This window comes from Danio rerio, chromosome 2 (genome assembly GCF_052040795.2).
Source record: "Danio rerio strain M-AB ecotype USA chromosome 2, GRCz13ab, whole genome shotgun sequence".
Taxonomy (NCBI): domain Eukaryota; kingdom Metazoa; phylum Chordata; class Actinopteri; order Cypriniformes; family Danionidae; genus Danio; species Danio rerio.
In genome coordinates this window covers 7,945,953-7,961,066 of record NC_141022.1, presented here as the reverse complement: position 1 = coordinate 7,961,066, position 15,114 = coordinate 7,945,953, and the positions used below count along the sequence as shown (strand labels likewise).

Genomic DNA, 15,114 nt, shown 5'->3' with positions numbered 1-15,114 from the left:
ACCTCAAAAGTTTGTCTCGACGAACTTTAATAATCTAGTAACTTATTACACTGGTTCATTTGCTGTGGCAACCCCTGATAAATCAGAGACTATGCTGAAGGAAAATGAATGAATGAAAGTTAATTGTTATGTTCTCAGTAATGCAAGATGCAAGAATGTATTTTAATGAATGTACTAAATAATGTACTAAATAACACCCCAAGACAAAATATGCTGGTAAAATAACATGAACATTAACTGTTGCTGGATTCAATGTATCGTCAAATTTTAGAAAGCTTGTCAACAAAATCTCTATCAAAACCAGCAAAGCTATCAAAACATCTATGAAAGCATCTCAAAGGACCTTTCCTGGACCACCAACACCTCCAGCCTGGTCAAGAAGGCTCACCCGCACCTATTTTTCTTAAGGCAACTTAAAAAGAACCAGCTTTCATCAGCCATCCTGGTGAACTTCTATTGCTGCAAAATAGAGAGCATCCTGACCAACTGCGTCACAGTCTGGTATGGAAGCTGCTCTGTTGCTGAGCGTGCAGCGGGTGGTGCAAATTGCCCAACGCATCACAGGGACCACACTGCCAGCCATAGAGGACATCCAGATGAAACACTGTCTGCGCTGAGCACGCAGTATTCCTAAGGACACCTCTCACCCTGCTCACAGACTGTTTTCACTTCTGCCTTCTGGCAGGCGCTTCAGGCTCCCTCAAAAAACAAAAACCAGCAGACTGAGGAACAGCTTTTTCCCCGGGGCTGTCTCTCTTTTGAACTCTGCACCCCGCTGACTCATTCTGGAAACGTAGACCCGCGAGCGTTTCTGGAGGCGACGATTAACGATTTACGGAGGAACGTATGTTAGTTTTTTTCGAGCGAACGCTACGGGGCGGTGTGACGCCGCTCCTCTTCTTTGCGCTCGCTGGCTGATGGCTCACCTCCGTGTGGAGGGCTTTCCCACCGCAACCAGTTTGTTCACTTAGCTCGTAGTGTTACGTTGGCGGAGCGGAGGCCTGGAGGAGGAGGAGCCGCCCGCGGCAACGACCAGGTTCGAGCCTGGGAAAGAGCGGTTCCAGAAATCAGGTAAGAAGAAAAACAGAATCCAAAAAATGAAAGCGAACGAATTTGCACGGGGCGAGAAATCGGCGAAATCCGAAAACGCGGTCAAAATCGGACAAGGGCTTTTGCTTTTCTTTTCCGGATGGCTTTTGTAAATCGTCGCTCGGGTTTAGGGAAGGAGGAGGAGGGTGGCTGGGTTGCCCAATCGGTCATTCAGTCAGTCAGTCGGACGGACGGTCGCTCGACAGCGGATTCTGGCGGCTATTCACGCAAGATCAGCACGAGCGCGAACGGTGCACACAGCGGCCTCTTGCGGATTAGTTAAAACAAAAACTGCACAAATACGTACCTACCGGGAAATGTCTCCTGAAATGTCAGCAGGGCTACGTTTTCACAATGAGCCTGGGTTGTATGTAACTTATGTACCTATATATTCTAACTATGCTTATAATAACTTTACCTATTAAAAGCTATTAGTTAATTAGTTACTAGTAACTAATAAAGTTATAGTGACTAATAACAATACATTTTCCGAATTTGATTTGAATGCAATACTGTGCACCTTTTGAAAAGCTGTTTTGAAACAATAATTATTGTGAAAAGCGCTATACAAATCAACTTGAATTGAAGTCAATGCACACACACCTTCCCACTTTTGAAGGGAAGTCTTCGTTGAAACATCCTTCCAGTGGACACCGGCTATCAGAGGCATTTGATTGTTGTAGTTGATTTTCAGGTGGGTGCTGCTCTCTGATTTTTGTGTCTTGAAGTTATTATGCAGAAGCTGAGTTCTGTAATTCTGACCTCTGTCCAGAAGACGCAGGCTGAGCTGGAAGAAGCAGCATATGTTATTATGGCACATAAGTATACAAGACCACAATATGAGCGAGCAGATTCGATAGCCACATTCAGAGTGAACATATTTGGTAGAATGAAACCTCCACTGCGTAACTGGTGAGGTCTGGTCCAGACTGGTTTCTGAGGGACTGATTAAAGAGGATCCTGTGTTTGTTGCTGCTCTGGTTCCACTGTTTTCCATAGCTTATATCAAGAGATGACTGGACGTGGACTGGGCTCCTTTCGTGTTTGAAGAGAATCTGTTGGTGGAAACAAACTGAGATAGATCCAGCTGCAGACCCACACGCATTTCAGGATGTTAGATCCAGACTACTAGATACAGGCCGGGGAACACTATATCTGGGCAATAACAGATTAGTCATGGTTTTGTATCATTAAATTAGCTATCCTAAGAATATCTACGTGAATTCTGTTTACACTACCTGACAAAAGTCTTGTCGTTGATCTCAGTTGTTAGAGCAACAAATAATAACATGACTTCTAGTTGATCATTTGGAAAAGTGGCAGAAGGTAGATATTTCTGATGGATCATCTGTTGAGCTGCATGTCAATCTTCACAAATACTGCAGAAGACCTATTGGAACCCGCATGGACCCAAGATTCTCACAGAAATCAGTCAAGTTTGGTGAAGAAAAAAATCATGGTTTGGGGTTACATTCAGTATGGGGACGCGCGAGAGATCTGCAAAGTGGATGGCAACATCAACAGCCTGAGGTATCAAGACATTTGTGCAGCCCATCACATTACAAACCACAGGAGAGGGCAAATTCATCAGCAGGATAGCGCTCCTTCTCATACTTCAGCCTCCACATCAAAATTCATGAAATCAAAGAAGGTCAAGGTGCACCAGCTTTGGCCAGCCCAGTCACGAGACATGAACATTATTGAGCATGTCTGGGATAATATGAAGCAAGAGGCATTGAAGATGAATCCAGAGAATCTTGATGAACTCTGGGAGTCCTGCAAGAACGCTTTTTTTGCCGTTCGAGATGACATGAAGTGATTTGAGTCATTGCAGAGATGTATGGATGCAGTCCTCCGAGCTCATGGGAGTCATCCACTGCACCATGACTTTGTATTCTATACTGTAAGTGTGGTTTATTTATAAACTGATTTCGAAAGGATCACGTGCTTGTGATTGAACACAGCTGGTACTGCATCAGAACCGTATATTACAACAATCAGATGAATACTGACGCACTATAAGTAACCAGAGCTTTCTACTCCAGTCATCTTCATCTTGAAGAATCCCCCCTTCCACTCCTACCCCTTCTCCGATATGGCAGCCCAGTGGTTAGCACTGTTGCCTCACAGCAAGGCACGACACACTTGTTGTTTGCTAGTTTCAGCTTGGCGCAAGAGTCGTTTTGATGTTTTGCGCCACACTGTTAAAATAGCAAATACATTTGCGCTCATATGTGCGCCCTTTGGGGTTCTGGTCTAAAAAAGGAGGTGTGTTATGGTGCATTGCTATTTTGAGAAACATAATAGACCAGATCAAAGGTGGTCTAAAGTCCAGCGCAGAGCGCGTTAGTCATGCGCCTCACTTACACATTGCTTAATACACACAGGATGTAGAGTAATACGCAAATATCTTTACAAATAATTATTTATTATATTTATATTTATATTTGTTTTATTAGGAACAAGCTTAGATTTCTCCACCTGTCAGGTTTTGTACCATATGAGGAATAGCATGTGTGTTTGGAAATAACTCAGTTTTTTTAACACACTTCATTTATTCATAATTTATTCGGCTAATGGATGTCTGTGCGTACAACAAGTTTGCCTATCCACGAGAGTGAAAGTGAAAGTAAATAATGAGAAGGCTCATTCTCTCATTCTCACGCTGCACATGCTCTGTTTAACTGTTTTCTTGCTAGTGAAGCGTTCAGTTTTTCCACTTACAAAGTCCGTCATATAAATAGCAAATGCGCTATGGCGCGACGCAACTGACTCTTAAACGGAATGGGAGATGAGACTCTTATTGGTTTATTCTCAAAACAGACCTATAACTCATTAAGAGAATAAGCTCAACCCTGTTAGACCATGCGCCGCGGTGCAAAGCAGATTTTTCCATGCTTAAAGTAGCAAAAGTGGATTCTGACACGCCCTTAATGCTTTTGCGCCCTGCACTTTGGACTTTGCGCATGGATCATCAAAATAGAGCCCTTAGTCAGACATGTCTCAGCACGTTGACAAGCGGGGGAGTTCTCGAGACCTACCTGAGCTCAAACTCTTCTCTCGCCCTTCAAACAGGAGGGAGCCCCGGACTCAAGGATATTCTGAGCTCAGAGCTCTCTCCCGGGACAGCATGCCAAATACGCTCTATTACCAATCATCAGCTAAGTGTGAACTCTCAAGTAAGTCAGACCTTACTGTCCTAATTAAATAAATCAAAATCAAGGCATGATCATATTTTATTTTGCTGAAATAAGGGTAATCTAGAGGCCTTTGCCTTTCATATAAGCCACTTCTGATACCAAATGATTAGCTAATAGTCAAGTTATTATTTGTTGTTCCTAAAACTTAGGCGACAAGACTTTTATCAGGTAGTGTACAGTTGAAATCAAAATGATTATCCCTCCTGTGATTTCCTTTTGAAATATTTCCCAAATGATTTTTAACAGAGCATAGGTTTTTTACAGTAATTACTATAATATTTTTTTCTCCTAGAGAAAGCCTTATTTGTTTTATTTTGGCTGGAATAAAAGCAGTTTTAAATTTTTTTTAAAACCATTTTAAGGTCAATATTATTAGCCCTCCTTATCTTAAGTAAGTAAATAAATAAATGTCTTTCTTGTCACTTTTTCAAAAAAAATGCATCCTTGCTGAATAAATGTAACCATTTCTTTTTTTGAACATTTGTTTACTTGATGGTTGCACCGCATGACATTTTTATAGTCTTTAAATGTAAACTTTTCTCAAAAATTATCCATGAAACCAAAGAATGCATTTGAGTTATTGAGACAATAAATATTACCTTGTGGTTTAGGTTGATGAATTGGGAACAGTGGAGTTCATGAGCTGCTGTTACACGATACGTCTGGATGGAGTCCGATTCGCTGTGAAGATTCTGGGTCATGTGACACTCTTGCATTTTCTCCAAATCTTCTGAAAAAAGATTCAAGTGATTGAAAAGTCTATTGTGCTCTTGTCTTGAAATGGTGCATTATTGTTATTTAGAAGTCACTTACCTTTTACACCGTACCTAACCCTAACAGCAGAACTCCACTCAGAACCCCTTTGCTTCAATAACCCAAGACCTCTGAGACTGACAGCGCTGGGTAAAAGAAATCCAGCATCTATTGAATAATGTCTCCTGCCATCTTCCAAACTTCTCTCCAGCTGCACTGTGAAGTGAGGCAGAACATAGAGAGTTGTTTGCAAATCATAAAGGCATTGTAAGTCATGTGCAAGAGAAGAAAGAATAGAACATAACTTCATGACTTATATAATTAAAAAATAATATATTATAATATTAAAAATATAGTATCCCGTTGATTATTGTCAAACTTCCAGCTTTGATTAAAATCAGGGTGTCAAACTCATTTTAGCTCAGTGGCCACATGGAGGAAAATCTGTTCTGAAGTGGGCAGGACTGGTCAAAACAATGGGGGGGTTGGGGGGGTTAGTCGTGTGGTTGGGTACCACGCCTCCTTTTTCAAATGGCACATTTTTATACAACTGAACTCGTATAAAATTGCCACTAAACTGACAAAACGAAAAATTGTTACATTTCCTCGTGAGATCACCTCAGTGAGCAGTGTTTCCCATAGGTTTAAAATATACTTGCTGTAGAAGCCAGATTGAAAAACAACACATAAATGGTCAACTACATGCGAGAAACAAAAAATAATTAGATTTTTAACTTGATTTTCATTAATTATGACACTGTTATACACCTTTTATTTTCAATGGGTTAAAGTTATTTTAAAAAGGCTGTTGAAGTAATAGAAATCCACAACTTCTATGCTATTTAGGAGCCATGTGCACCCACAGACAGGTAAAGGCTGCTCAATGACATTTACAGTACTGTCAAAGCATTTTAGATATGTATAAAGTATGTAATATATTAACATCATTAAGTGAATAAAATATACAGCAAATGAGAAATAAATAACAGCAAAAAGGAATACAAATAGACAGTATTGCTAAAAATAATAATAATTACTAGAAAAAAAATGTGTAGATTATTGAAACAAAGCTAATTTGTTGATTAGCCATTTCTTATGGTGTACAAATATTTTGCAGGCATTATAGATGTCATTTTGTTCTCTCCGAGTATAAAGTTATTAAATGATTAATCATTTAATGTTTCTATTGCGGCTGTGCAAACACAGTCAGATGTAAAATGGTAATGCAAAAACACATACAAGTAACGGCAACTTAAAAAAAAAAAGTAAAATCTGAATCCTGGACATTTAAGGAGATTCAGAAACTACAGTCGGATACAGCGGAAAAGGCGTCCCTGTGGGTCTGCAGAGCACGTGAGAGTTCCTGTGTGAGTGACCGATCGCGCACACACAGAACCAGTAGGAAACATGCAGAGTGAGAGAAGATTTTCCACTGGTTAATCAATCGCGAGTGTTTAGTTTTCTTGGACATATACAAAAAAAGTGTAAAAGCATGATAATAATAGTAATATTCATGTGTCACCACCAAATATACCTGGGTGGCCCGCCCAAGTAAAGTCTGTGTAGGAAGAACTGGTGTGGTATGACAGGGTATAGATGAGGTCTTTCTCTCTGAGATGCCTGTCAAACTGACGCTGGTTTAGGCTTCTAGTTCGAATGAAATTACAGTTTACTATTGCGCCATCCAGTGAACACAGATGGAACAGCAGTATATTTTATTGAAAAATTGCAGCTTACAGAATCATCTCGCGGGCCGCATTAAATTCGTTTGCGGGCCTGTTCATGATTTAAATCTATCCCAGTAGGCACCTTAATGACAAAACGACATCAAATTGACATTGACATCAAAAAACACATAAAAATGCAAATCAATTTATCAACAAATTAATGCATGTTCTTGCCTGAGAATGATGCGTCCTTGTTAAAGACATTTTTAAGCAAAGCCTGTATTACAAACTTCCTGCTGCGGGCATGTGTGGTGTTGACTGATAGGGAAAATGGATGCCCATCTGCTACTACTTTGGCATCAAGATGAAAGTGGGTTCTCATCTCTGAAGCAAGATTCACAGTCTCCAGTAGACCCTTGGGAACAATGGTGAATGATTTAATAAATACTGTTCTTGAATTAGAAAACTCACAGCAAAAAAATGTGCTTTATTACTTGGGTAACACTTTAGAATAACTATCCGTTATAACTAATTAATATTCCATTAAAAGCTGTTAGTTAATGAGTTATAAATGACTTGTTAAACAAAAGTTAACAGTTTGTTAATTATTTATAACTGTGCCTTACACTGTTAACCCTTACAGTAGATTATGCAGTAAATAACTGTAAAATAGCCAGTGTTTAGCTGTAATGAAAAGAAACAGTATTTTACTGTAAAAGGAGCAGGATTTGTATGAAATTCTGTAGTGCAAAGAATAAATTACAGTAATTTACTCTATGTACCATTACAGATATTCACTGTGATAATAAATGGTAAATTACTGTTCAACCATTACTGCCCCATCTACTTTGATGCTTTATGTTGCTATTTTATATTTATTTTATCTCTGTGTTTTCTTTGGTTCCTTCCTAACATTGAGTATCAGGAGTCAACCAATGCCACAGAGCTTATTAAAAGGTAAGTGTAAGATATGGACGAGATGCATTTAAAGGCAAAAATATTCACACAGAGCAAAGAAATTGTCACAATAATTTTTATAACTTTGTTTACTTTTTCTATAATTAATCTAATTTAATTGCCTAGTTTGACCTATAGTTAAGATTTTAAATTGCACTTTCAACTGAATATTAGTATTTTGCTAAATAACTAGTAAAAATGTGTTATTTAAAAAAATATATATATATCTTAAACAACACGCACATACATTTTTGCAGAGACTCAATGAATTTGTCTGGAAAACTGGCAAGTAAAAGTGCCATTAACAGTATAAAGGCTTTCCTAAATAAATGTATAAATCATGATATTTGTTGTGTTTTTTTATTATTACTACAGATTTGGAACGACATGAGAATCAGATTATTTATTTTTTTTTTTCTATGGATGAAGTTTATATTATAGTATATTTTTATTGTTTTCATTAAACGATATGTGCATAACTGTAATAAATGTAGGCAGTTGCTTTGAAAATATGCTATGTAACAGGGGTGTCAAACTCCTGGAAGGCCACAGCCTAGTAGAATTTAGTTCCAGCCCTGCTTCAACACACTACCTTTAGATTTAGTTTGATCAGGTGTGTTTAATTAGTATAACTGCACTGTTACCCTGTAGATTGTGCAGTAAATAACTGTAAAAACAATGATTTAGGCATCACCACACACTGCCACATGCTGTCCGTCTTATTCTAAACACAAAGGTGTTAAAAAGAGTTTTCAGAAAATGCTGGCCCTTTAAGGGAGCCAGGTGTTTGATTTGTTTACTGCTGAGTGTGCTCTATTCTCTGTCTATCAATTCAGATGTTGAGTCTGATATGTTTTAGGCTTTAAATAAGAATCTTAAATGAGTAAGTAAAATGTGTTCAAATGTTTTTGAGGGTTTATAAAATAAGGCTGTGTTTTAAGTTATATTGTTGTTATCTTGAACTGTGTACTTGAAAGCTACATTGTTAGCTAGTTAGCCTCTCCTCATATAACTTCTTACATTACTTTTGTTTAAGTATATGTATTTATTGGATATTGCATACTGCCATAATGTACAGATGCTAACAGTTGTATGTATCTTTCTGGCAACTAAGCCAAAATTAAATTCCATCATCTCAGTAAGGTAACATATGCACATCATCACAGGCAATAACAAAAACATGATACACATAGCCATACACACATAAAAGCTCCCCTGTCCGGTCCCAGGTTGTGAGTTTGTTGCTAAGTATTTTTCAGAGCTGTGTTTCCATCTATGAATTTATATTTGAAACAATAAAAAAGTTTGTTGTCATGAGATAATTATAACAATAAAAGATTGGATCCTTTGGTTTTTCGGTGTTGCCAACTTTATTTTTGTTTTCTATAATTATTTTAAACTTTTTGAGATTTGACAGAGCTTTTAATTATTTAAAATTTTAAAATTTAAAATAATTATTTTGTGTTTTTTGCTGTTCAGTTTTTTTTTTTTTTTTTTTTTTTTTGCATGGTCAGCTTTGTGTGTGTGTGTGTGTTTAATGGATATGTGATTGTGATAAATGTTAGCAGTTGCTTTAAAAGTATGCTATATACCAGGGGTACTTAATCCTGTTCCTGGAGATCTACCTTCCTGCAGATTTCAGTTGCTATCCATATCAAACACACCTAAACCAATTAATTAGGACCTGAACACCACGTGATAATTACAGGCAGGTGTGTTTGATATGGGTAGCAACTGAAATCTGCAGGAACGTAGATCTCCAGGAACAGGATAAAGCACCCCTGCTATATACCATGGGGGTCAAACTCCAAGTTCCTGGAGAACTGCAGGGCAGCAGAGTTTAGTTCCCACCCTGCTGCAACATTACCTGTAGATTTCTAACGAGCCTTAATTAGTTTTATCAGGTGTGTTTAATTAGAGTTACAGCTTAAAGTCCCGGTCACACTGCACTTTTCTCCCTTTAGACTTCCACTCATACGCATGTGAATGCTGCAGACCTGGAATGCATGCTCATGCGACAAATTTTACAGTTTGCAGCATTGGAAAGTTCAAGCTTTGAGAACTCTGAATTGCGAAATCACATCATGTGATTGCTTGAGACTAATAAAAGATCCGACCATGACCTCTCTTAACAAAAATTATGGACCAGTTGCTTGCTTTTTCAGTCTCTAAATATTTTGTTTAATCCCATTCCTTTTCACAGAGCCACATGACAGAATTTTGCATGCTTAAACGTTAGATTGACTGCAGCCTTGCTGTGCAGACCTGTGGCTCTCGGTAATATGTAAGATGATATATCTGCTGATTTCTTAATTTTGTTATACATTTTCTGTCTTATATTTGTTTGCTGCCAAAACAATAAAATAAATTTGTCAGAATTTACAACTTAATTAATTTAAAGAATTAATAACAGGTAAGAATACTAATTAATTTTAGTAACACCTTGACATACTATTGTGTATGCAGTATAATGCTGTGAGTTGTAACACTACAGTACAGTAATTAACTGTACACAGTTTCCAGTTAGTTACCACTACTGCTCTATTACAGTAATTAACTGGCAACACTGTTGCCAGCTACTCACTGCAATGGTTCGGTTACAGTAAACAACTGGCAACACTGTTGCCAGCCACTCACTGTAATGGTTCAGTTTCAGTAATTAACTGGCAACACTGTTGCCAGTTACTTACTGTGACCAAACTTTTACAGTGAGTAGCTGGCAACAGTGTTGCCAGTGTTCTACTGTAAAAAAGCCTGGTAAGGTCTAACAGTGTAGCATATTTAATTTCATTTGTTAAGCATTAAGTTTTTTCAAAACAATTTCTAAATTCAGTTCCAATTTCCAGCAAATGAATGAATGAACAATAATAGCGAAGTTATATCCAAACACGCATCCTATTCTCATGCCCTATATGGTGATGCAGATGTCTCCAAAACCCGACAGGTGGACAAATCTAAACTTGTTTTTTACTAAAACAAATAAATATGCATATAATAAATATCACTCATAATAATAACATTATACAAATGCAAGTTGTCATGAATAAACTGAAAAAAGTCCCCCCCCCCATATGTAAAGATATTTGTGTTGCTTTTAGACCTGCATAGGCGCATAACTAACGCGATCTGACTTTACTTTAGACCAGCTTTTAGTTGGTCAGTGGCACAGTCTATTTCAGTTCCTCAAAAATAGTAACGCACCAACAATGCGCCTTAACACACCTCTATTCTAGAACGGCACACCCATGAGTCCACAAAGTGGCACAAATGGATTTGCTATTTAAACAACATGGCACAAAACAGGAAAATTACTGTTGCACTGGTATGCTAATAGCAACAAATCTTGCAATACATGTCTTGGGCCTATTGCGCCGGGTGTACAATAGGGCCCAATATTTTTTGCTTGTCTAGAAAATGTCTCTTGAATTGAGAATTTTTAGATATTTAGACTAGAAACAAGACAATAAAAATCAGTGTTTGCAGCATAACTTAAAACTTTAAAACTCACAAAAATGTTCTTCTCACTTACCTTGATGAAATAATGGTGGATGTTGTCAATCAGTAGTTCGATTCTGCCTGAACGCTGGTTGTTTATTTCTTCAAGCTGCGCTGTGGAGACAAAAATATTAGACAATATCTTTTAGATAAATATACCATGAAACCAATCATAAGAGTATTGTATTAAGTTGAGGTTTATACTGAGATTGAAAGCTGAATAAATAGGTTTTCCATTGATGTATGGCTTGTTAGGATAGAAAAATATATAATAGATAATAAAGATACAACTATCTGAAAACTTGGAATCTGAGGGTTTAAAAAAGTTATATTTTGAGAAAATTTCATTTAAAGTTGTGTAAATTAAATGTTTAGCTATGCTTTTTACTAAACAAAAAAATAGTTTTAATATCTATACAGTAAATGTCTAAAATAATCTTCATGAAACATGATCTTTGCATAATATTCTAATGATTTTTGGCATAAAAGAGAGTATCATTTTGACCTACGCTATATATACAACACATATTTTTATCCTGCTTTCACTTATTTTAATAAATTAATCAACTACATTTTTAAGTAATACCAAGTATATTATACTATTTTGCAAAAATCCCTTTACAAGTGGTTTAAACACAGTTGTGTGGCAACAGTCTGTGAATATAACCAGCTTCTAATGGTAAACATTAATTCTATTTTTTATTTCTATTTTACTTTATAAAAACTGCAGAAACACTTTGATTGAAATTCTTCTTTTGTACGTGTCATCAGTGGGGGAGAGCCCCGCCCATTGGTGACGATCTCTCCCTCATTAGCATAGCATAGTTTTTGAATCTGTCACTATGCTGACACACAGGCATTCTTTAGCTCCGCCCTCTTTTTAAAAGAGACCTAAGAGCTAAGACCATTTCATTTGAATTTACAATGACGCTACCAAAATGTCACAATTTGTATCAATTCCTAAAAAGGGCAGTTTAAAAGACTTTTTTACAAATAAAACATTATTTGTAAGGTATTTTGAGCTGACTTTATTACAACTATGTGAATCAATTAGATAAATTGCTTACGGTTGTCAGTAATAAATAAGTTGGAATGGCTTTATTCTTTTAAGTGTAAGTAATTAATTAAATTTTTTTTTTTTAATTTAATTTAATTGTGCAACTTAAGACCGGTTTTGTGGTCCAGGGTTTCAAATAATACATCCATATAGAAATTCATTTGTGAGGCGCTGTTAAAACCTTGAATGAGAATGGCTTTCAGGGGATGAGTTATTTTCAGAATCAGCCTTTTCGGAGTGAGATTGACATCCAGGGATACATCTCTGTGGATAGTGGATTGTGGTGTTCCAATAAAAAGAAGCAGCGTGGCTTCCAGTGGCATCCAGAAATGTCTCTGTTAAAGATCCATAATAAAGGTCAATTTAATGACAATGTATTTTTGACCTTCTTAATTTAAATGTCACATATCCTACAAACCTGTGATACAAAAGTATAGGCTGCCTCCAAGAGATACTGGTTGAGACCTTTGTCCAGTTTTTGAAGTCTGAGAGTAAAAATAACTGGACCCAATGGTGGAAAGCTTTTTCCCATCAGTGTCAATGGATAAGTCAGATCAGAGCATAACTGCCATCCAACCATCTTAGACCCTGCAAGAATAATCATTAATGTACATTTTATTAATAATAATTATATATAAAAAAAAATAATAATAACAATAAAACAATAATATTAACATAATAATAATAATAATAATATTAATAATAATAATAACAATAATAACAATAATTCAATAATAACAATATAATTATTATATTAATATTATTAATATAATAATAATAATAATAACAACAACAATATGATAATAATAAAATTAATAATAATAACAATATGATGATAATAATAACAATATAATAATAATAATAATAATAATAATAATAATAATAATAATAATAGTGCATTCTTTTCATAAAGGAATGTATGAATGAATACCCAGCAGGCACACAATATCATAAAAAAGGTTTAGGCTGTGATGCCAGGTGACCAAAATTCAATATCTAACCAGCGTATAATTACGTTATTTTGACATCCAATGACGTCATCAAGTGACGTTGGTATTTTATTGGATTTTAGGTTGTGTTGGAAAGTGACCAAAATCCAATGTTGTGCCAACATCTTAAACCAACGTCATATTGACGCCAAATACTGACATTTATACTTGAGCTATGGCAACCAAAATCCAATCCCATCTGATAGACGTCTTAGAACATCCACACAACATCAAGCTGTAACATCATTAGACGTTGATATTTGGTTGATTTTACGTTGGACGTTGGATATTGATGTTGGCCTGACATATTTTCAAATTCAAACAAAATTCCAACGACGTTGGGGTAAATCAATCTGATGTCACGTTGACTTCCTGTGCCGGCTGGGTATATACACTGTAAAAAATGCTGGGTTCCACACAATTCCTTTTTGTTGTCCCGACAAAAATCAGTTAACTTAATCGCCAGTGTAAGTATACAGTATTTTACTAATTTAAATTGATAAAACAATTAAGTTGTCCCCAAAAAACTTAAGAAATGTTTAGAAACTCATTTTAAATAAGTAGTTTAAACAAGCAGCTGAAATATTTTTTGGGTGTATTGTGGTAAATTTACTCACATGTTTTAGGAGTGCAAGTGTTCTTCTCTTTCTGGTTTCTTGTCACCACAAGCTCCTCTTTAAGGTCTCCACTGACGCGAAACATTCTGGAGCTGTCTCGTGAAGACAATCAAGCAACAATTTTAGAGTGTCTTAACAATTTAAAGTTTTTAAAGGAACAACTGTTTATGACCCAGGTCATTTATTCATTTTCCTTCAGCTTATCATTCATTCATTCATTTTCTTGTCGGCTTAGTCCCTTTATTAATCCGGGGTCGCCACAGCGGAATGAACCGCCAACTTATCCAGCAAGTTTTTACGCAGCGGATGCCCTTCCAGCCGCAACCCATCTCTGGGAAATATCCACACACACTCATACACTACGGACAATTTAGCCTACCCTGTTCACCTGTACGGCATGTCTTTGGACTGTGGGGGAAACCGGAGCAAACCGGAGGAAAAACAACCGAAGGCAGGGAGAACACGCAAACTCCACACAGAAACGCCAACTGAGCCGAGGTTCCAGCGACCCAGCGACCTTCTTGCTGTGAGGCGACAGCACTACCTACTGCGCCACTGCCACTGCAACCGCCACTTTGTTTGTTTGTTTTATTTGTTTGTTTGTTTGTTTGGCAGATATTTATAATTCAAAGTGGCTTACAATTGAAAAACCAATAGAAGCAATCAGACCGACAAAAGGTCAAGTCCCAGTTATTCTAACACAGTATATATGGCAAGTTTTAAAAATTACTCAATTGAAAAATAGACTGATAAAAAGTGCTGCACTGTAAAAAAAAAAAAAACATTAATTAACCTTTTCTGTATTTTGTGAATAATGGGTGTTTTCTGTTTATTTACGGTTATGATATATCTCTGCTCTTTCGACTTTTGTTGTTAAAATCTCAACTCTGCCGTTAAACAAAGTGATTCTTTCTCATTTTTGTAGTTTGAAACAATATATTGTATAAGAAATAATATAGAGAGAGAATTGGGTTCTTAACATAATAGAAATGTATTTCAATTTAATACAAAACTTTTTTAAAGTAATTTACATCACCACCTACACAATATATCACTTCAAACTATTAGAGATGATAATTAAAGTCACGTTTTCCGAATTTTGAACATAAAAATAATTAAAGGAAAAAAAATCAAGGGTCCATAATGCATTTCAAAAGCATACATAAATATATATATATTTTAAAAGTGAATCATAAAATAGTTAAAAGTTTATTTGTGGATATTTTTTTTACATTGCTGTAAGTGTTGACAAAAAAAAAACATGCATCTTTAGTAGCTTATTAAAAATGA

General features: G+C 36.3%; 1 protein-coding gene across 10 annotated transcripts in view; it reads right to left on the bottom strand.

Annotated features, from left to right (window-relative positions):
• The window catches only part of apoltp (apolipoprotein lipid transfer particle homolog), a 597,023-nt gene that overhangs the window by 104,691 nt on the left and 477,218 nt on the right, over nucleotides 1-15,114 (bottom strand). For 3 of the 10 annotated variants that reach the window (XM_087240363.1, XM_087240367.1, XM_087240364.1), the window contains 9 exons: nucleotides 13,825-13,916; nucleotides 12,637-12,806; nucleotides 12,400-12,553; nucleotides 11,196-11,275; nucleotides 6,944-7,124; nucleotides 5,103-5,258; nucleotides 4,889-5,019; nucleotides 1,986-2,144; nucleotides 1,693-1,876 (listed from right to left, as the gene is read on the bottom strand). The exons of 4 other annotated variants lie outside the window; for them this stretch is intronic. In XM_087240363.1, the coding sequence (XP_087096489.1) occupies nucleotides 1,693-1,876; nucleotides 1,986-2,144; nucleotides 4,889-5,019; nucleotides 5,103-5,258; nucleotides 6,944-7,124; nucleotides 11,196-11,275; nucleotides 12,400-12,553; nucleotides 12,637-12,806; nucleotides 13,825-13,916 (1,307 nt within the window). Of the gene's footprint in view, nucleotides 1-1,692; nucleotides 1,877-1,985; nucleotides 2,145-4,888; nucleotides 5,020-5,102; nucleotides 5,259-6,943; nucleotides 7,125-11,195; nucleotides 11,276-12,399; nucleotides 12,554-12,636; nucleotides 12,807-13,824; nucleotides 13,917-15,114 lie in introns of those variants that run through there. 3 more of the 10 variants (XM_087240365.1, XM_087240366.1, XM_087240370.1) reach the window with 2 other exon arrangements.